Consider the following 17,473-nt stretch of genomic DNA (forward strand, 5'->3'; position numbering starts at 1 on the left):
AATTCCAGGTCTACTTAATGGTGAGACCTCAGGCAGGCCACTCAATCTCTCTCTGCCTTGTTTCTCACCTATAAAATGGAGATGTCACAGGTCTTGCAGGGCTGTTGAGCTCATACACGTGGAAAGCAGCTAGTAAATTCCTGGTACACAGTAGGAGCTCAAAAATGCTTATTCTCCCTCCCTTTCAAGATCAATGTCAGACATGGACAAAAACACCATAAAAAGTCCGTGAAAATATAAAGGAATGATAGTTTAAAAGATAGGTTTCATTTCTTTAAAGGGTTGTCCATTTCCTTGTAAGACTGATCTCTATTTACCATATGTCTACGTCTAAAAGAATTCAAAATATTTCAGGATTCATGGTTACTAGTCCAAGTCAAGATCTAAAAAAAAAAAAAAAGACATCATTCACAATTAATTCTTGCACACACAATGATGAATCACATTTTACCTTTTAAGTTATTTATTTATTTATTTATTTTTGTGAGGAAGATTAGCCCTAAGCTAACATCGGCTGCCAATCCTGCTCTTTTTATTGCTGAGGAAGATTGGCCCAGGGCTAACATCCGTGCTCTATTATTTTTACATAAATACATACACTTTGATCATTACTTCACAAAGGGAAAGAACTGAGTGCAAAGTATAAAGAAAAATGAAGATATAGTAATCATCCAATTAACTCAGGGTTTCTCAACCTTATACCTGTTGACATTCTTGGTCAGATAATGTGGTGGGCTGTCCTACTCACTGTAGGATGTTTAGCAGCATCCTTGGTTTCTACCCACTAGATGCCAGTAGCATACCCCACCCAGTTTCAACAACCAAAAACATCTCCAGATATTGCCAAATGTCCCCTGGGAGGCAAAATTGCCCCCAGATGAGAACCAGTAAGTTAACTGGATCAATGTGTATAGCCAAACCAGACAATACAAGCCCAGCCATGGGTTTATAAGATGGGAACTAGCTGCCACAGTCTTTACTTCTCTCCAGAATCTTCCTACTGAAAAACAAAATGGCTGCATATCACTTCCAAGACACAATCAAATGGGGCTTCACAGAGAAACAGAGAAGAAATTGCACGTGCCAGAATTCTGTTTGTCAGGCTGCCCTAGCTCTTGGCTGCATGCCTACACTCTGCCTAAAACCTACCTCCCAAACTTTTGAAAATGCTTTCCACAGCTTTCAGAACCTGACCTTTAGAGCAGCTTTATCTATGTGTGTGTGAAATAGATTTACAACTTTCTATATGCCTGCAAAGCCAAACCACTTATTGAGTCCAAATGCCAACTGGGGGTGGTGGGAATTTGCACACAGATGTCAGTGGACTCCAAAACAACAACACAAGAGCTCCACCTGCAACTAATTATAGAAACTGAAATTGCACTCTGGCCAGAAGAGGCCAGGTTCAGAACCTACCCCAGCTGCTTTGGCTGATAAAATCACTCTGTTACTTTTTCTCTCATCAACATAGACTTGCTTCTTAAAATCCTCTGAGGATGTTGTCTGTAGGGAATTTTATTAGGCAGTGAATGTTTTGGCGGGGACCGCTCCCTCTGCTTTCCCCTCTTGGAGCTTGGTTTCAATAAGTGCCTTTGGCACAAGCAAGACTAAAATAATCTATTCACTGAAATATTTCAAAATGTTTTCTTTGGTTGATTGTGTGCTGTTGCTATCCCATCACCAAAATAAAGTGATCCAAAGAGAAAATGGAAGATGGAAGTCATTTAGCTCTCCCAAGGTCCAGCATACAAGAATGTTTATTTTCCTCCCATTAGCCAAGTCTTTCATAAGAAAACCTGGGAATAAAAAAATCTCTAAGGCTACTAATGCAGTGCACATGGCTGATCCTAGGGCTGACTGCAAGAGATTACTGAAGCAAAAACCAGCTGACATCTGTGACAAAGATATATAGTTCACTTCAAATCATTCTCCTACATTCTAGCAAACAAAGAAATCAACTGTTGGCCCAGTGCCATCTCATCTATCTTCGGAACCAAAGGAAGTTTTCACCTATCCATGAAAGGCATTTAAGATTGTGGTTTCAGTCTAAGTAGGTCATTGCCTAAGTGTGGACCAAAGTTTTTCCACCTTTCTGGAAAGGTAGACAAAAGCTACAGTTCTCTGAAGAACTGAGGAAGACTATTTCAAGATGAGGAAGATGGACTTTTCTTTTTTTCTCCTTCTAAGATTCAGCATTCCAAGTTATGTTGTGGTGCTAAATTAGTTTATATTATCCAGTTCCAAATCCATGTGCCTACGTAACAATGGGGAAAACACACACAGACACTCACACTTCAAATAAGAGTTAAAATGAAAAAACTTATACACAGAGATGACAATATGATTGACTTCTTAATTTCTCAGGTCTCTTGATATGACTTATAAGCCCTTAAAACATTTGGAGAGGGGCCGGCCCAGCGGTGTAGCAGTTAAATGTGAGCACTCCGCTTAGGCGGCCCAGGGTTTGCAGGTTCGGATCCTGGGCGCACACCAACACACCACTTGTCAAGCCATGCTGTGGCGGCATCCCATATAAAGTAGAGAAGTATAGGCATGAATGTTAGCCAACAGCCAATCTTCCTCAGCAAAAAGAGGAGGATTGGCATCAGATGTTAGCTCAGGGCTAACCTTCCTCACAAAAAAAAAAAAATTGGAGAACGAGAGTGACTAAGGACAGCTCAAGTCAGTGCAGTGGACATCTGTTTTTGTCCTAGAGTGTCCCTTCACCTTTCATCTCAGTTCCTTTAGAGAACTGTTCCTCTCCCAATGCCTGCAGTTCTAATAGGTCACCAGTCACAATAACTCCTTCTCACACACCGGTCCACCCCCCCCAACCCCCCACCGCCACACACACTCACCAAGTCCTGGAGGCAGGATATGACCAAGTCAGGACCAAGGTCCTTCCATAAGTTTTCCAAATGGGAAGTGAAGACATAGGGATCTCTTAACCCTTCAATTGTGACCCTGGGGTACTGGCAGTCAAGAAATGCTCATATTTTTATGGTTATCATGACTGGTAATCATTATGAATAATAGTTATCAATTAATGATTTTCTATGTTTTATCAGTTAGGAAGGTATTGAGCTGCAAGTAATAGAATACCCAACCAACATTGACTTAAACAACTCAGGGTTTATTTCCTCACATGACTAGAAGTCTGGAGGCAGGTACTTGCTGGTGCTGGACAACTGCTCAGAGATGGCAGGACATATGTCTCTGTGCCTGTCTTGGCCTTTCTTTCATGGTTACTATGTGGCTGACACAGCTCCAGGCAACACATCAACACTCAAGGCAGGAAGAAGGGGGAAGGAGCATTGCTGGTGACATTTATTCTTTCTATCAGGAAAATAAAAGCTTTCCCAGAATCTCCCACATTTCCACTTGGGTTTCATTGGCCAGATACTTGAGGAAGAGAAGAAGGAGCTTGAAGCTGAGCCATTAATAAGGCATCATTAGGACACTCTAGAAGGCCCAGCCACTGAAGAAATCTTTGACCACACTGAAAGTGCTCATCTACCTTCACAGGTCTCAAACTTTAATTTCTTGCTTCCAGAGCTGCTCCTGAAGAAGCCTTACCCAAAGTGTGGCCTTTATACCCTTAGTTCTAGGAATATTTATAGCTTAAAACAGATGAGATTGTTTTAAAATATATATATATTCACTCCACTCTCTCTGCTTTGGCAGAGTAGATTTCCCTGACCCCACTGACTTTGGGCTTGACCACATAACATGCTTTAGGCAATAGAATGTTAGCAGACATGATGCAAGCAGAGGCTTTAAATGTGTTTGGGTATGGTTGGACACACTTGGCATGTGTGATCCATCATGAGCAGATGAAGCCCTGAATAGCTGCTGTTCCAAGAAGAATGTGGAGACACATAGAACATACCCGAACCCAACTTTCAGCCTAGAAACTAGTGTCCAGAGTCCAGCCCTGCCCAACTAAGTTGTAGCCAACTTGCAGATATGTGAGGGAGAGGTAAATGCTTGTCTTTTCAAGCCAGTAAGTTTGGGGATGGCTTATTACACAGTATTACTGCAGCAATAGCTGCCTAATACATAGGTGCTCAGTTTAAGATAAAGTTTCACAGTCAAGTAAGTTTGGGAAATTGTTGGGTTTTCTTTTTTTGGTGATGAAGATTGTTGCTGAGCTAACATCTGCTCTGATCTTCCTCTATTTTACATGTGGAACGCCACCACAGCATGGCTTGATGAGTGGTGTGTAGGTTCGTGCCTGAGATCCAAACTCAAGAACCCCAGGCTGCTGAAGCAGAGAGCAGGAACTTAACAAATACACCACCAGGCCGGCCCCAACAAACATCTTTTAACTACAAGAGATAGAGCATTTCACATGTTAATACATTGTATTAGTTTGCTATGGCTGCCATAATAAAGTACCACAAACTGGGTGGCTTAAACAACAGAAATTTATTGTCTCACAGTTCTGGAGGCTAGAAGTTCAAGATCAAGGTGTTGGCAGGGTTGCTTCCTTCGGAGGTCTGTGAGGGAAAGATCTGTTCCAGGCCTCTCTCCTTGGCTTGTAAATGGCTATTTTCTCCCTGTCTCTTCACATGGCCTTCCCTCTGTGCATGTCTATGTCTCTGTCCAAATTTCCCCTTTTAATAAAGACAGTCATATTGGATTAGGGCCCACCCTAATGACCTTATTTTATCTTGCTTACCTCTGTAAAAACTCTATTTCCAAATAAAGTCACATTCTGAGGTACTAAGGGTTAAGACTCCAATGTATTTTTTTTGGGGGGGGGACACAATTCAAACCATAACATACGCATTATGAATTTCTAGGATAGGAGTATCTAGTATGTTGTGTCTCAAGTTTATTTGACCAGATAATCCCCTTTGGAAAGTGTCATTTCCATTTCCTTTGGAAAACTGGCTTGGAGGGATCCATGGATCTCAGACTTAAGAGTAGTAGAAGGAATGGAGCCTGAAAGAAGTCATCTGTCTTATCCAGATCTATCTGAGTAGTGAATAGATTTAAGTCCCATCACAAACCTGATGGACCCAACACTTTAGGGCTGAGCCCTTGACTTCACAAACACTCAGTACTCAAGGTGACTGCAGCTGCACTGAACTGTTGGCAGACACCCCTTCACAATGCAGCTGCCTCACCATCTTCTCAACAGGAGATAGAATTAATTCTGTCATCCACTTCTAATTGGTACAACTCTTCACATCTGGACACTCACGATGAAATGAGCATTTTATAAGAGTTGAATGACCCCTGTTGAAATGGCCCTGCAGTTATACAAATAAAAGAAAAAAATAATAATAAAGGAAACATGGGAATGTGATCCATCTCGACCTTCTCAAGTTACAGGCTCAAAATGAGAATCAATAAATCATGTGTTGAAACTAGCTCAAAAACTCATCAAAAACCTATATTAATATTGATTTAGAGTAGATTATTTCCTATTGTGTTAAGCCAGAAATAGAAATTATCACATAGCCATTACTTAAAAGCCATAACATTCCCCAGACAGGTTTACTTACACTTCTTAGGTTACGTTTCCCAATGACCTTGTCCCACTTCTGCACACACGAGATGGGTAAATATTAGATCTAGTACAATCTCCTAGTGTGTGATGCTATTTATATTCGTGCAGATCTTTGGCTAGCCATGCACAACTTAGAAAAATGTCTAAAAACTGCTTTATGTACACCTACTTTGGAAAAAAAATAATCCATTAAAAACACAAAGTTAATAATTGCACAAAATATCCAGGAATATGAAAAGTCCATAACTTATATGCACCAAACTGAAAGATATAAGCCCTTATGAACTTTCTGAAAATGTATTCTCTACCATGTTTTCTCTCTCTGATCTCCCTCACATAGGTGAATGGAGCTATAAAGAAAAAACAACCATATAATCTTTTAGAGAAAATTGGGTCAACTTACTTCCCTGTAGTTGCTTTCTCCCACCCCCAACATCCATCCCAACCCCAGAGGCCACTAAAACTAATAAGGGGGCTGCCTCAAGAGGCAGCAGAACATCCATTCTCAATCTTTTCTCCTCACCTCTCTCCCAAATCAGTCTACAGGTGTGCACTGATAGCATGGACTATGGGTTCATGCCATTCCAAAGAATTAGCTACCTATACCTCACCTCTCTCCCAAATCAGTCTACAGGTGTGCACTGATAGCATGGACTATGGGTTCATGCCATTCCAAAGAATTAGCTGCCTATAATACTTCACCCCACTCAAGAAAGTACATCTTGAAGCAAAAAGCACAAATGATTCAAAAAGACAACTCTGCATCCATGCACTCTAGTTTATACAAACAAGTCAATGATTCCAAATGTCAGTACTGTAACTCTTAGCAGTCCCAAATGTATTTCTATTCACACAGATCTCTGTGGCTGAGAAGTAGGGCCTTGGAGAGAACATTGGGGGTGGGAGTAGGGAGGAAGTCTGGGGTAGAATATCCATTCAGGAACCTGAGTATCTACCTTTTGCACATAAGAAATTTGGTCACAACCACTTACCCACTGGCTCCAAGGTTCCAAACAGTCCTGCACTTCCTGTAACACAGGGAGGGTGTTCAATATCCTCCCTTAGATCTGGAGTTGGGTTTAGCTCCCTTGGACAGAACCACTAGGACTTCAAAATATACTGCAAAGGAATTGATGGGTGAGAGACCTCTATAACACAGCACATAAGGGTGAAAGATCTGTGCTAGCGAGCATTAAATTCACAGAACTATGAATTTCATGTACAAGAGCACTTCAGCTTACTCATCTGTACCCTATAATGGACTGCTTCCCATTCCTATTCACATAGGACAATTCAAATTATTTTAGATTATCTGAATTTAGGTCAGTGAAATTCTAATTATCCAAATACCCCCTGGTAGAACTATATTGTGGATGCAGTCTCTGGTTGTTGTGGATAAGAAACCACAATCAAGTGTCCCTTATCTCTTTTATATTCTTTTCTTCCATATAGAAAAGTTTTCTGTAATTTTTCCTCTAAAGGGAAATTACAGTAAGTTATGGTAAATGGTAGAAACCCTAAACAGCACAAAAACCATTTCTGGGGAAAAAATAAATTCCTAATTAAGAAGGAAAATCTTAATTAAACTAAATCATATTCTTAATCATTCTATCAAAACTAGTCATTTTTTTCATCTAACATATATGAAGTATGATCTTCCCATTATACTAAGATTCTATTCACAGCTCAGTTATCCTATAAGGAGGCAGTGAACATAAAGTTAAGATCTTAGATGTTGGCGTGAGATAGACCAAAGCCTTAAAGCCCAGCTCTGTCACTTACCAGCTGTGTGAACTTGGGCAAGCTGCTTCTTCTCTCTACATTTATTTTTTATCTGTAAAATGAGAAAAAGTCTAGCGCCTACCCCAAATGATTGAGGCAACCACTAAATAAGATAATGTACACAAAGCTCTAAGCACAATGCCTCACACACAGTAAGCCCACAACAAGTGTCTATCGGTAGCAGTAGCAGTAATAATAGAAACTGCAGCAACAGTAGAAGTCTAGATTGTTCCCCAAACTCTATTTCATCCAGCTCCACTTTTTGACAAACACTAAAACCCCACTGGTAGAAATTTCTAGTGCTCCCTCGTATCTGACTCTCCTCCCCTTTCTGCAAAGAAGAGAGGACTACACCTCCCATTCCCTTGCAATTGTGTCACTTCCAGTCCAAGGAATTGAGCAGTCAAGGTGCCATCTCCAGGCACTCTCTTCCTCTGCTGTAGCAACTCTTGAAGCCATGTGCCAAAATGCAGAACGCCTGGATCCTGAGTCACTGCTTGGAGGAGAGCTGCCCTGGAGAGTCACTTGACCTACTTCATACTTCAGGCAAATGAGAAATAATCTCTGATGTGTTAAACCACTGATATTTAAAGTTTGTTGATTACTGCAGCAGGATCTACCTTATCCTGACCAAGGGGTACTCACATACCCCTAAAAGGGATCCTGACACACTTCCAAGGAGGGAAGAAGGGGCGCTTCAATTTTTAAAAATAACTTGCTTTTTGTCAATCTTTATATTTTCACTTTGTAATCCTATTTCACATTGCAAACAGACTTTTCAAACTCTCCATGCTTTTTCCTCCTTTCACATTTTAACTTTAAAAAAGAAAATAATTAGGGGCCAGCCTGGTGCTGTAGTCGTTAAGTTCACATACTGCGCTTTGGCGGCCCAGGGTTTGTGGGTTCAGACCCTGGGTGCGGACCTACACAACACTCATCAAGCCATGCTGTGGTGGTGTCCCACATACAAAATAGAGGAAGATGGGCACAGATGCTAGCTCAGGGACAATCTTCCTCACTAAAACAACAACAACAAAAAGAAAATAATAAAAGAAAATAATTACATTTTACTTATGTTTAATATACAGATCAACACTAGGCTTTCACTGAGTCATATGTCACATAGTCATATGTCACCCCCAGTACCCATAGTAGCCTGTGATCATAGTAGGTTCCAGAACAAGGAAGCGGTAATAGGAGCACCCTCAAGTATTCACTTGCTTCTGGCTTCTGGCAACATGGGTCAGCTAAGGGGAATTATGAGTATTATCTAGTTTAAACAGAACTAACCCTAATGAAATAGACAAAGGGTTTAAATTGTTTTTACTAAGAGCAAAAAGGTTTTGTGTGTCATTAAAATTTACCTCAATATATTATTTATTTTACTTTGTCTCTTCCATATTTAATTCTTTGTGAATGTCATAGAAGACACATCATATATTGGCACAGTAGCACATGGTGCCATTTATAAATAAACATACATGAATAATTGGGGGTGTGTACTCAAAAAAAATTTAATGATAGAGGCATAAGATAAAAGTAATGTTGGAGCTGACAGTTTAAAGAATGGCTTTCTTGTCACTACTAGCGTCATTCCTAAACTGCTTTAACCATTTTCCAAACAACTGAAAAAGGAAGAAAACCTGTACAGAACTGGGGAAATGCACACAGCAGTAACAGGTTCAACAAGGACTTCGTGAACCAGCAAAGTCAGAAAAAAACAGAAATGATAGTGAAAAGCACTAATTTGATTTAGCAACGAAGAACAAAGCTTTCTGTTCCAAGTAAAAATCACATTTCCACATCTGAAAACCAGCAAAGGCTCTGTCAGATAATCCAAGGGATAAGGCGATTGCTTTCCACGCACAGAAGGAGAACGAACAGCAGTTTCTCATACAGATCAGAAATGCTTCTATTGGCGCTTAGACTCCGAAGGTGTGGTAGCCAGGGAAACAGATAGGAGGGTCAGCAGATGACCCTAAGAGAGGCAGAGAGAGCTTCATTAGGCCAACATCAAGACCAGTTATTCAACTAGTTCAGCCAAGTTAGAATTATCTCAAATTTCTACAGGAAGTTAAATGATATCCGGCAAATTTTTTCAGCCAAATGGCACAGCATCCTCTACTCCCCATCTCTTAGCACTTATCTTGCTACTAATAAGAGGCGAAGCTGGGATTTAAACCCAGGCATGTCTGACTCCAAAGCCCTTATATAACAGCAGCATAAAAATGAGCCTTCCAGAATAGGTAGGATTTGAAAACGGAGACTGGCTGGGACTAAAAGGGAAGAGGCAGGGAGAGGGAGTACTGAGGCCACTAGTGAAAGGGAACAGCAAAAGCAAAGGAATGGAGGTGGGAAACCCTGAGTACGTACAGGAATTACCAAGTGGTAGTGCAGGTAGCATAGGAGATGTGGAAGGAGGTAGTATGAGATAAGCCTGGAAAGGCTGGCTCAGGCCTTCCAGTACAAGGTGCTATAGGCTCAGCCAAAGAGGTAGACTTCATTCTGGAGGCAATGAGCAATTACTGAGGGCTTTAAAACAGGGGAATGGCATAACTGCAGGTAGACACTGAAAAAACTAATCTTGCTATCACATCGAACATGGATCAAAGAAGAAGAAGGTGCCTTGCACATAATAGATGCTTAATTAATATTGCATGGATAAAGGCAGAAAGACCAGGCTAAAATTTATTGTGTTTCTCTAACATGATATCAAACCCATTCCACCCAATCCCATTTAATATGGTTCAGTCTGCTATTTAGAGAATAAACTCCACTCATTCTAGAAGAAAATAATGCTGCTGGTGCTTCAAAAAAAAAAAAATATATCAGGGGCCAGCCCGGTGGTGCAAGCAGTTAAGTGCTCACGCTCCGCTGCAGCAGCCTGGGGTTCGCCGGGTGGGATCCTGGGCCCACACCGAAGCACCGCTTGGCCAGCCATGCTGTGGCAGCGTCCCATATAAAGTGGAGGAAGATGGGTACCGATGTTAGCCCAGGGCCAGTCTTCCTCAGCAAAAAAAAAGAGGAGGATTGGCAGATGTTAGCACAAGGCTGATCTTCCTCACACACGCAAAAAAAATCAATCCACTAGTCAAATGTGGCCCTCTAAATGTTGCTGTTAAAGTGTCTACTCTTGCAAAAATTAACATTTTCCTCTTCTATTCAGAGGGAAGTATAGCTGAGCTGCTGTTCTGACTGCTGAAAAAGAAAACAAAATTAACCAAGTACAAAAGTTAGACAATGAGGTGTGATCCCTGTCTTCTGCAACAGTATGAAAAGGTTATAGGAAAATAAGGAGATCACAAGCTGTAACCTCATATTTCCTATGCCCTCTTGTAGTCTCCAAGTCAAACACATACTAAGCCATAGCTTTCTTGATGATGCCAAACTTTCTTCTGCACAGGTCGTGGTACCATCTGCAAAGCATCAACCACTCAGTGAGTAACCAAGGCTAAAAAACACTGAGATGAGTCATAACCTACCTGATTTTCTTCATGAGAAACCCTCATCTGCTCCTTGAGGACAGACATCCGGGCTGCCTCTTCTTTCCTCAAGACTCTCTCCTTCTTGAGCTCAGGACTCCAGAAGGTCTTGATACTGTTCATGGAAGATCCCAACTTGCTGTCCTTGATGTCTAGCTCTTTCCTGAGGAGGTCATTCTCTCTCTGAAGTTCTTTGAGCTGGGCTTGAAGGTCTAACATTGTGCTGTCCCTTACCTGCCTCAACATGGAGGGGACCTGGTGGTGGTGATGATGGGACGAACTGGTCAGACCGCCATGTTGATCCGTGTATGAAAGGACATCTGTGTGGGAAAGTCCAGCAGAAGCAATATTGGGACTACTCCCCATGGCTGTGACTCTGCCTCCATATACAGCTCGATTTGTGGCCCTTCCCAGAGTCATGGTGCCCTTTGGGTAAGTTGTCGAAGCCACCCCCTCATGATCACTCAGATACATGGGTCCAGACGTGGCATAGGCTGCATTAAGGGACTGGATATTCTCCATGGACAGAGTCTTGCCTGTTCCTCCACCTCCCCCACTACTTGTTCTTCGGTGGCCCAAACGAGGAGACCTTGGCAAACGAGGAGATCTGGAAGGGCTACCTTCCAGATTGGTGATTGTTCTTGCACTTCCATACATTTTTCTTCTATTATGAGGTGCTACTAAAGAGAAAAAATGCTATACTAAGTTGGAGCTTAAAACAGTATTTCCACCGTTGGCCAGAATTTTCACAGCATTCTTTTCACAGTCTGTACCAGAAAATGACTTCAATCAGAGATCTGAAAAATAAGAAAAAATATAATTAAAAACAAACTTCTTCAGAACCTTGACTATAACTGCATTATATTCTTTAAAATATACAGATAGATGATAGATCAATGATATAATGATAAATGAACGACAGATAGATAGATAGACAGACAGACAGATAGATAGAGATAGTCACACTCATGTTCATTTAAAAAGAAAAGTGACTCTAACTTTACTTACTACATGTGAACATTTTGTAAATTTCCCGCACCCTGCTCCCAAGCAAGGTCAAAAGTTCTCAGAGCAAAAAAGCAGCTCTTTTTTCCTTAGGAAAATGAAGCTCTGCATTTTGGTTTGTGCTAAGTGACAGTTGGGACCTCCAGAAAATTCACCATAGAATTCCTCATGAGAGAGACCTTAGCTATAAAATACACCAACTCAGGGGCATGACCCCCATACACAAGTGGCTTGACAATGACTCTGAGAAGCTGTTGCTTCCTAGGATGTCAAATAATAGTCAAGTCTGTTGTTACCTCCCCATCCTGTACCCATCACAGACATCAGTAATCCATCACAGTCCTCTTTTCCACCAAGTTCAGAACTCTTATCAACACAACCATCTAGATGGTTTACCACCAATCAACTGGCATTGACACATGAGTTGGAATCTACTGACCACCTTGGAGCTAGAAGAAAAAGAAGTGACTCAATCAATGAAACTCCTATACATATAGCCAGATCCAAAATGCTATCACCAGAGAAAATGGCAGTCTTGTCTCTTTCCCCTTTCACACACATCTTTCAGGCTGGCGTTTTGGGACTTCTTTTCCATTTCAGTTGACCTAGATATTCATATTAATCACTCCACATCTATACAGAAATGGCACAGGGGAACAGTACACCATGTTAGAGCTCTCCTGGTTCCATAACCCTTAGAGAAAAGTAGTAGAAGCTCCCTGTCATGGCTGCTCAAGTAGTTTGGTGCAGATTTTATGTAGCCAGGGCTACTGGGTTGTGATTATCCCTTCAGTGTTAAGACTCAAATGGCCTTAATGGGGTTCATCATGGCTTCTTGCTCTTCCTCTTAGGGTATGTTGAGTGTACATCCTTTTTCTTCTGTTTTTAGACACTAAGACCACAGATTTTGGAGAAGGGCAAACCGAGGTTCAAATCTCTACTCTAATACTGACTACCAGAGCGATCTTAGGCAAATTATTTACTTGCTTTGAGCTTCCGTTCTCCAATTGATAAAATGTAGGTAATACCACCTAACTCACAGTATTATGAGAAATAAGATAATGCTTTTAAAACATCCAGTTTGGTGCCTAGCACAGAATAGTCAATAAATAGTTTTTGTTGGTAATGTCAATAAGTACACTAATAGCATTATACGGGGCATCTTTTATTTTTACCTACCTCTCATTCATTCTCTGCATGCCCCCTACCCCCACCCCACTTTCTGGGAATGCTCTATTTTCCTTAGAGAAATTGTTCCCAACTCTGTACTCATAGCTCATTAGGTTTAGATAAGATTGACTCCTTCTGCTCCATCCTAGAAGGTGCCAGTGGTGAGAACAGGACCCGGGCCTGGCCAATCATCATATTCCAACCCCCAGACATGATGGCTGGTTTAGGGATGAGCATGTGACCCACACTGGTCCAGAAAGACTCCATACCATGACTTTAGCTGAAACAATTGGGCAAGATAAACTCTTTTTCAGCTAGAATCACTTGCTTTCAAGATAGAGCTTCTGAGTACCACCATGTAGAAAGGCCTTCCCTGAGAGAGAAGCTAATGCACAGGAAAGCAGAGCCAAACTTCAAAAAGTGTGAAATCAAACCAGGCAACATTACTTGGATCCAATGGTCATTGAAGCTACATCTATCCCCAGGCTATTTTTAGTTACATATGCCAGGGAGACTGACTGCATTAATGCTCCCAATTCTTTACCTCTTCTTGCATATGTATCCTTGGCAGATCCCTTGGTCAATCCCAATCTGACCCTGGATTCAGTTATGTGACTTGCTTTGGCCAATAAGGTGATAGCAAATGTGAAGCAAGCAGAGGTCTGAAATAGCACTTGTGTGTTTACTCTCTTGTGCGCTTTCCTCTGCCATAGCAATTAGAACATGCCCAGTCTAGCTTGCTAGAACATGAGAAACATAAAATACAGTCAAGGTGTCCTAGCCAATAGCAAACCAACCCCAAGGCATTTGAGCAGGCCCAGCCAAGATCAGCAGAGCTGCCTAGCCAACCATCAGCTGATCACAGATGCATGAGCAAGTCCAGCTGAGATCCAACGAGCCCCAAACATTCACGGACTAAATAAATACTTCTTAGTATGTCACTGATGTTTTGTGGTTGGTTGTTTTGCAGCATTACTGGGGCAACAAATAACTGATACATTTGCCCATAATTTTCCTTTTCTGCTACATTCAGTTCCAGTTGGGGGATCTGTCATTTATACCCTAAAGAGCCCTCAAATACAGTATGAAGAAATATTTTCCATAAAGGCTTTTCCTCTCCCTAGAAAGTTCCTACAAAGAATTTTAGACCTGTCTCTAACTAAGGAACTTAGTTTCAAATGATTATGTTGCTTAGAACTTAATTTTGTTTTACTGGAAAATATACAAAAATAATTTTGTATCTAAGATTTTTGCATAAAAAAAGGTGAATCAACATTTCCAACAATACGAATTCAGTTACATAAATGATGAGACAGACAGTGAAATAACATGACTGTTACAGGTACATGAATATTTAATGAGATAGAAAGATGTTCATGACATACTAGTAGTGGGGGTCGAGGGGTGGGGAACAGACTACAAAACATTTTTATGGTTTACTCACACTTTTGTAAAACTCACATACATACACACTAACTTACAGAGAAGACCAGAATGACACATATCAAAATATTAACAGTGGTGGGATTCCAAGTGGTTTTCATTTTCTTCCCTTTGTTTATTTGCATGTTCTAAATTTTCTATAATAAAGATCTTTTCTATTATCTTTTTACTCTATATTTCATTTATTTCTGCTCTGATCTTTGTTATTTTTTTCCTTCTACTAACTTTGGGCTTAGTTTGTTCTTCTTTTCCTAGTTTCTTGAGGTGTAAAGTTAGGTTGCTTACTTGAGACCTTTCTTTTTTCTTAATGTAGGTGTTTATTGCTATCAACTTAATAAAATACTTTTCCTTCTATAATTCCAACAGTTAAGTGAATTTGTTATCTTTGCTGTGCTTAGAATCGAGGAATCTCAGTCCTACTCAGGTCACTACTTACAGAGTTGTCTTCCTAGAAGAAGTGATGAAATCTAATTTATCCTCCCTGTCTGCTCCTCTTGTGTCTAAAGGCAGATATTGCTTAGGTCTTCAGCTAGGTTTGAGGTCCTAATCCAAATGCAATAAAATTCACAGCCAGGCAGATTTAATCTTCAGTGATTTTACCAGCCCAGCTGGCCACGGTTTGGGAGAATGCCAACAACCAACAAACAAAAAGTGGATTTGCTCCTTTTGGAAACACACATACATGCAACACACACATAACATATGACACACATAGACATATTAATTTGTTTGAAATAATGTTTCTGTATTTAAAGAGCAATACATGTTGACAATGGCCCTTTGGTTCTCTAGGTTTAGTATCAGTTTTATGCTAGTGTTATAGAATGGATTGAGAAGCTTTCCATTTTTTGTTATCTTCTAGAACAATTCGCATAACATGAGACTTCCTTAGTTCTGAAACATTTGGTAGAATACACCCATAAAACTGAATGGGCTTATTTGTTGATTATCTTTTCATTTTTTACTATGTTTACCGATCTATTCAGGTTTGCTACCTATTTTGTGTCAGTGATCATAAAAGTGTTTCTTCAGAAACAGTCCATTCCATCTACATTTTCAGTCTCATTGGTATTGCTTTGTATAACTTTTCCTTAAAACTTTTTAAATCACCTCCAGTTATATCCCCATCTCATTACTAACATTGTTTATACTTTTCTGTTTCTCTTAATGACAATATGAAAAATGTTTGTCTATTTCTTTAGTGTTTTCAAGATAACAGCTCTTGGTTTTACTGATATATTTTACTACATTCTGTCTTCCATTTTCGTGTGTGTGAGGAAGATCAGCCCTGAGCTAACATCCATGCCAATCCTCCTCTTTTTGCTGAGGAAGACTGGCCCTGGGCTAACATCTGTGCCCATCTTCCTCCACTTTATATGGGATGCCACCACAGCATGGCCTGACAAGTGGTGCATCGGTGCGCGCCGGGATCCGAATCCCAGGCCGCCAGCAGCGGAGCGCACGTACTTAACCACTACGCACGGGGCCGGCCCCTGTCTTCCATTTTATCAGTATCTCTTTACCCTTAATGATAATTTGTACTTCCTTTGTGTTTAGTTATTTTTGCCTTTTTGAATTAAATGTTCATTTATCTTCAATCATATTATCTGATGAGTGCATGTAAGATTATACACATTGGCTGCATACTCTAAGATTGTATGTATAGAACTCTTGTCATTTGTAAATAGCTTGCTGTTTTTATTTTGAAATTTTTTCTATCCCAGGAATTATTCAGAAAAATTTAAATGTCAAGGTGAATAGAAGTTTTTGGCTAAAACTTTGTAGTTCTAATTTTATGGCACAGGGATCATAGAATATAACACGTCTTCTAATTTTGAAATTTGTCAAGACTTTCTAATTGGTCTAATAAATGATCATCTTTCTTAATTGTTAAAACAACTAATAGATGATTGTAGAAGATTTTTAAAATACAGATATCTGTACAGAAGAAAATGAAAACACTCTCAATTCTGTCACTCATAGACAACCTGTTGACAAGTTAATGTTGTTGCTTCCAATTCTTTTTAAGCATGTGTCTGTGTGTGTATACATACAATTTTATATGTATATATTTTAGACAAAATTAGTATTATATTCTGTATAAAGCCTTGTACTCTCCTTTTTCCTGGGTGGTTTTATACTTATCAACTCCTTTTTCCACTTAACATTAATGCCATAAAATATTTTTATACACTATGACTTTTTAATGGCCACCATGAGTCTCCAAAGATGGCCACCAAAATTCCTCCCCTTCCTGTACACATTTGTCTCCCATTCCATCAAAAAATGGATTCTAGGGGCCAGCCTGGTGGTATAGTGCTTAAGTTTGGCACACTCCACTTTGGCGGCCCGGGTTTGCAGGTTCAGATCCCAGGTGCAGACCTGCACCACTCATCACACCATACTGTGGCAGCGACCCACATACAAAATAGGGGACGACTGGCACAGATGTTAGCTCAGGGCCAATCTCCCTCAAGCAAAAAGAGGAGGATTGGCAACAGGGTTAGCTCAGGGCCAATCTTCCTCACAAAAAAAAAAAAAAAGGAAATGGATTCTATATCCCTTCTACTTGAATCTGGGCTGGCCTTTTGACTGCTTTGACCAGAATATGCTGCAGAAGTGACGCTGTTCCAGCTCTGGGCCTAGCCGTAAAGAGCTGTAGCAGCTTCTGTTTTTGTTCTCTTAAAACCCAGAGATGTAAGGTCCAAGCTATCCTACTGGAAAGAGAAGCCACACAGAAAGACCCTAGAAGATGAGACACCACATGGAAAGAGAGGCCATGAGAAGGAGAACCAAAGTATCCCAGCCAACAGCCAGCACCAACATACCAGACTGGTGAGATAAGCCATCTTGTACCTTCCAGCCCAGCCCAGCTGCCGTCTGAAATTAGCTGCATAAGTGACAGCCAACACTATGTGTAGCAGAAAGACTGCCCAATCAACCCACAGAGTGATGGGAAATAATAAAGTATTGTTCAAAGTCTCCTGAGTTTGGGGTTTTTTGGTGGTTGTTGTTACAGAGCAAAAGAACTAAAACAGTCACTTAATGTTTCATTTAATGGTTACCTAATCGT

General features: G+C 40.5%; 1 protein-coding gene across 11 annotated transcripts in view; it reads right to left on the reverse strand.

The window, feature by feature from the left end:
• Positions 1-17,473, reverse strand: part of ERC2 (ELKS/RAB6-interacting/CAST family member 2) — a 907,015-nt gene that overhangs the window by 864,457 nt on the left and 25,085 nt on the right. For 10 of the 11 annotated variants that reach the window (XR_009222735.1, XM_058561400.1, XM_058561371.1 and 7 more), the window contains exon 2: positions 10,783-11,579. Coding sequence is in view for 9 of the 11 variants with exons in the window: in XM_058561400.1 (XP_058417383.1) it covers positions 10,783-11,439 (657 nt within the window). In the remaining 2 variants the exon portion in view is untranslated. Of the gene's footprint in view, positions 1-10,782; positions 11,580-17,473 lie in introns of those variants that run through there. The other variant, XM_058561438.1, reaches the window with a different exon arrangement.

This window comes from Diceros bicornis, chromosome 2 (genome assembly GCF_020826845.1).
Source record: "Diceros bicornis minor isolate mBicDic1 chromosome 2, mDicBic1.mat.cur, whole genome shotgun sequence".
Taxonomy (NCBI): domain Eukaryota; kingdom Metazoa; phylum Chordata; class Mammalia; order Perissodactyla; family Rhinocerotidae; genus Diceros; species Diceros bicornis.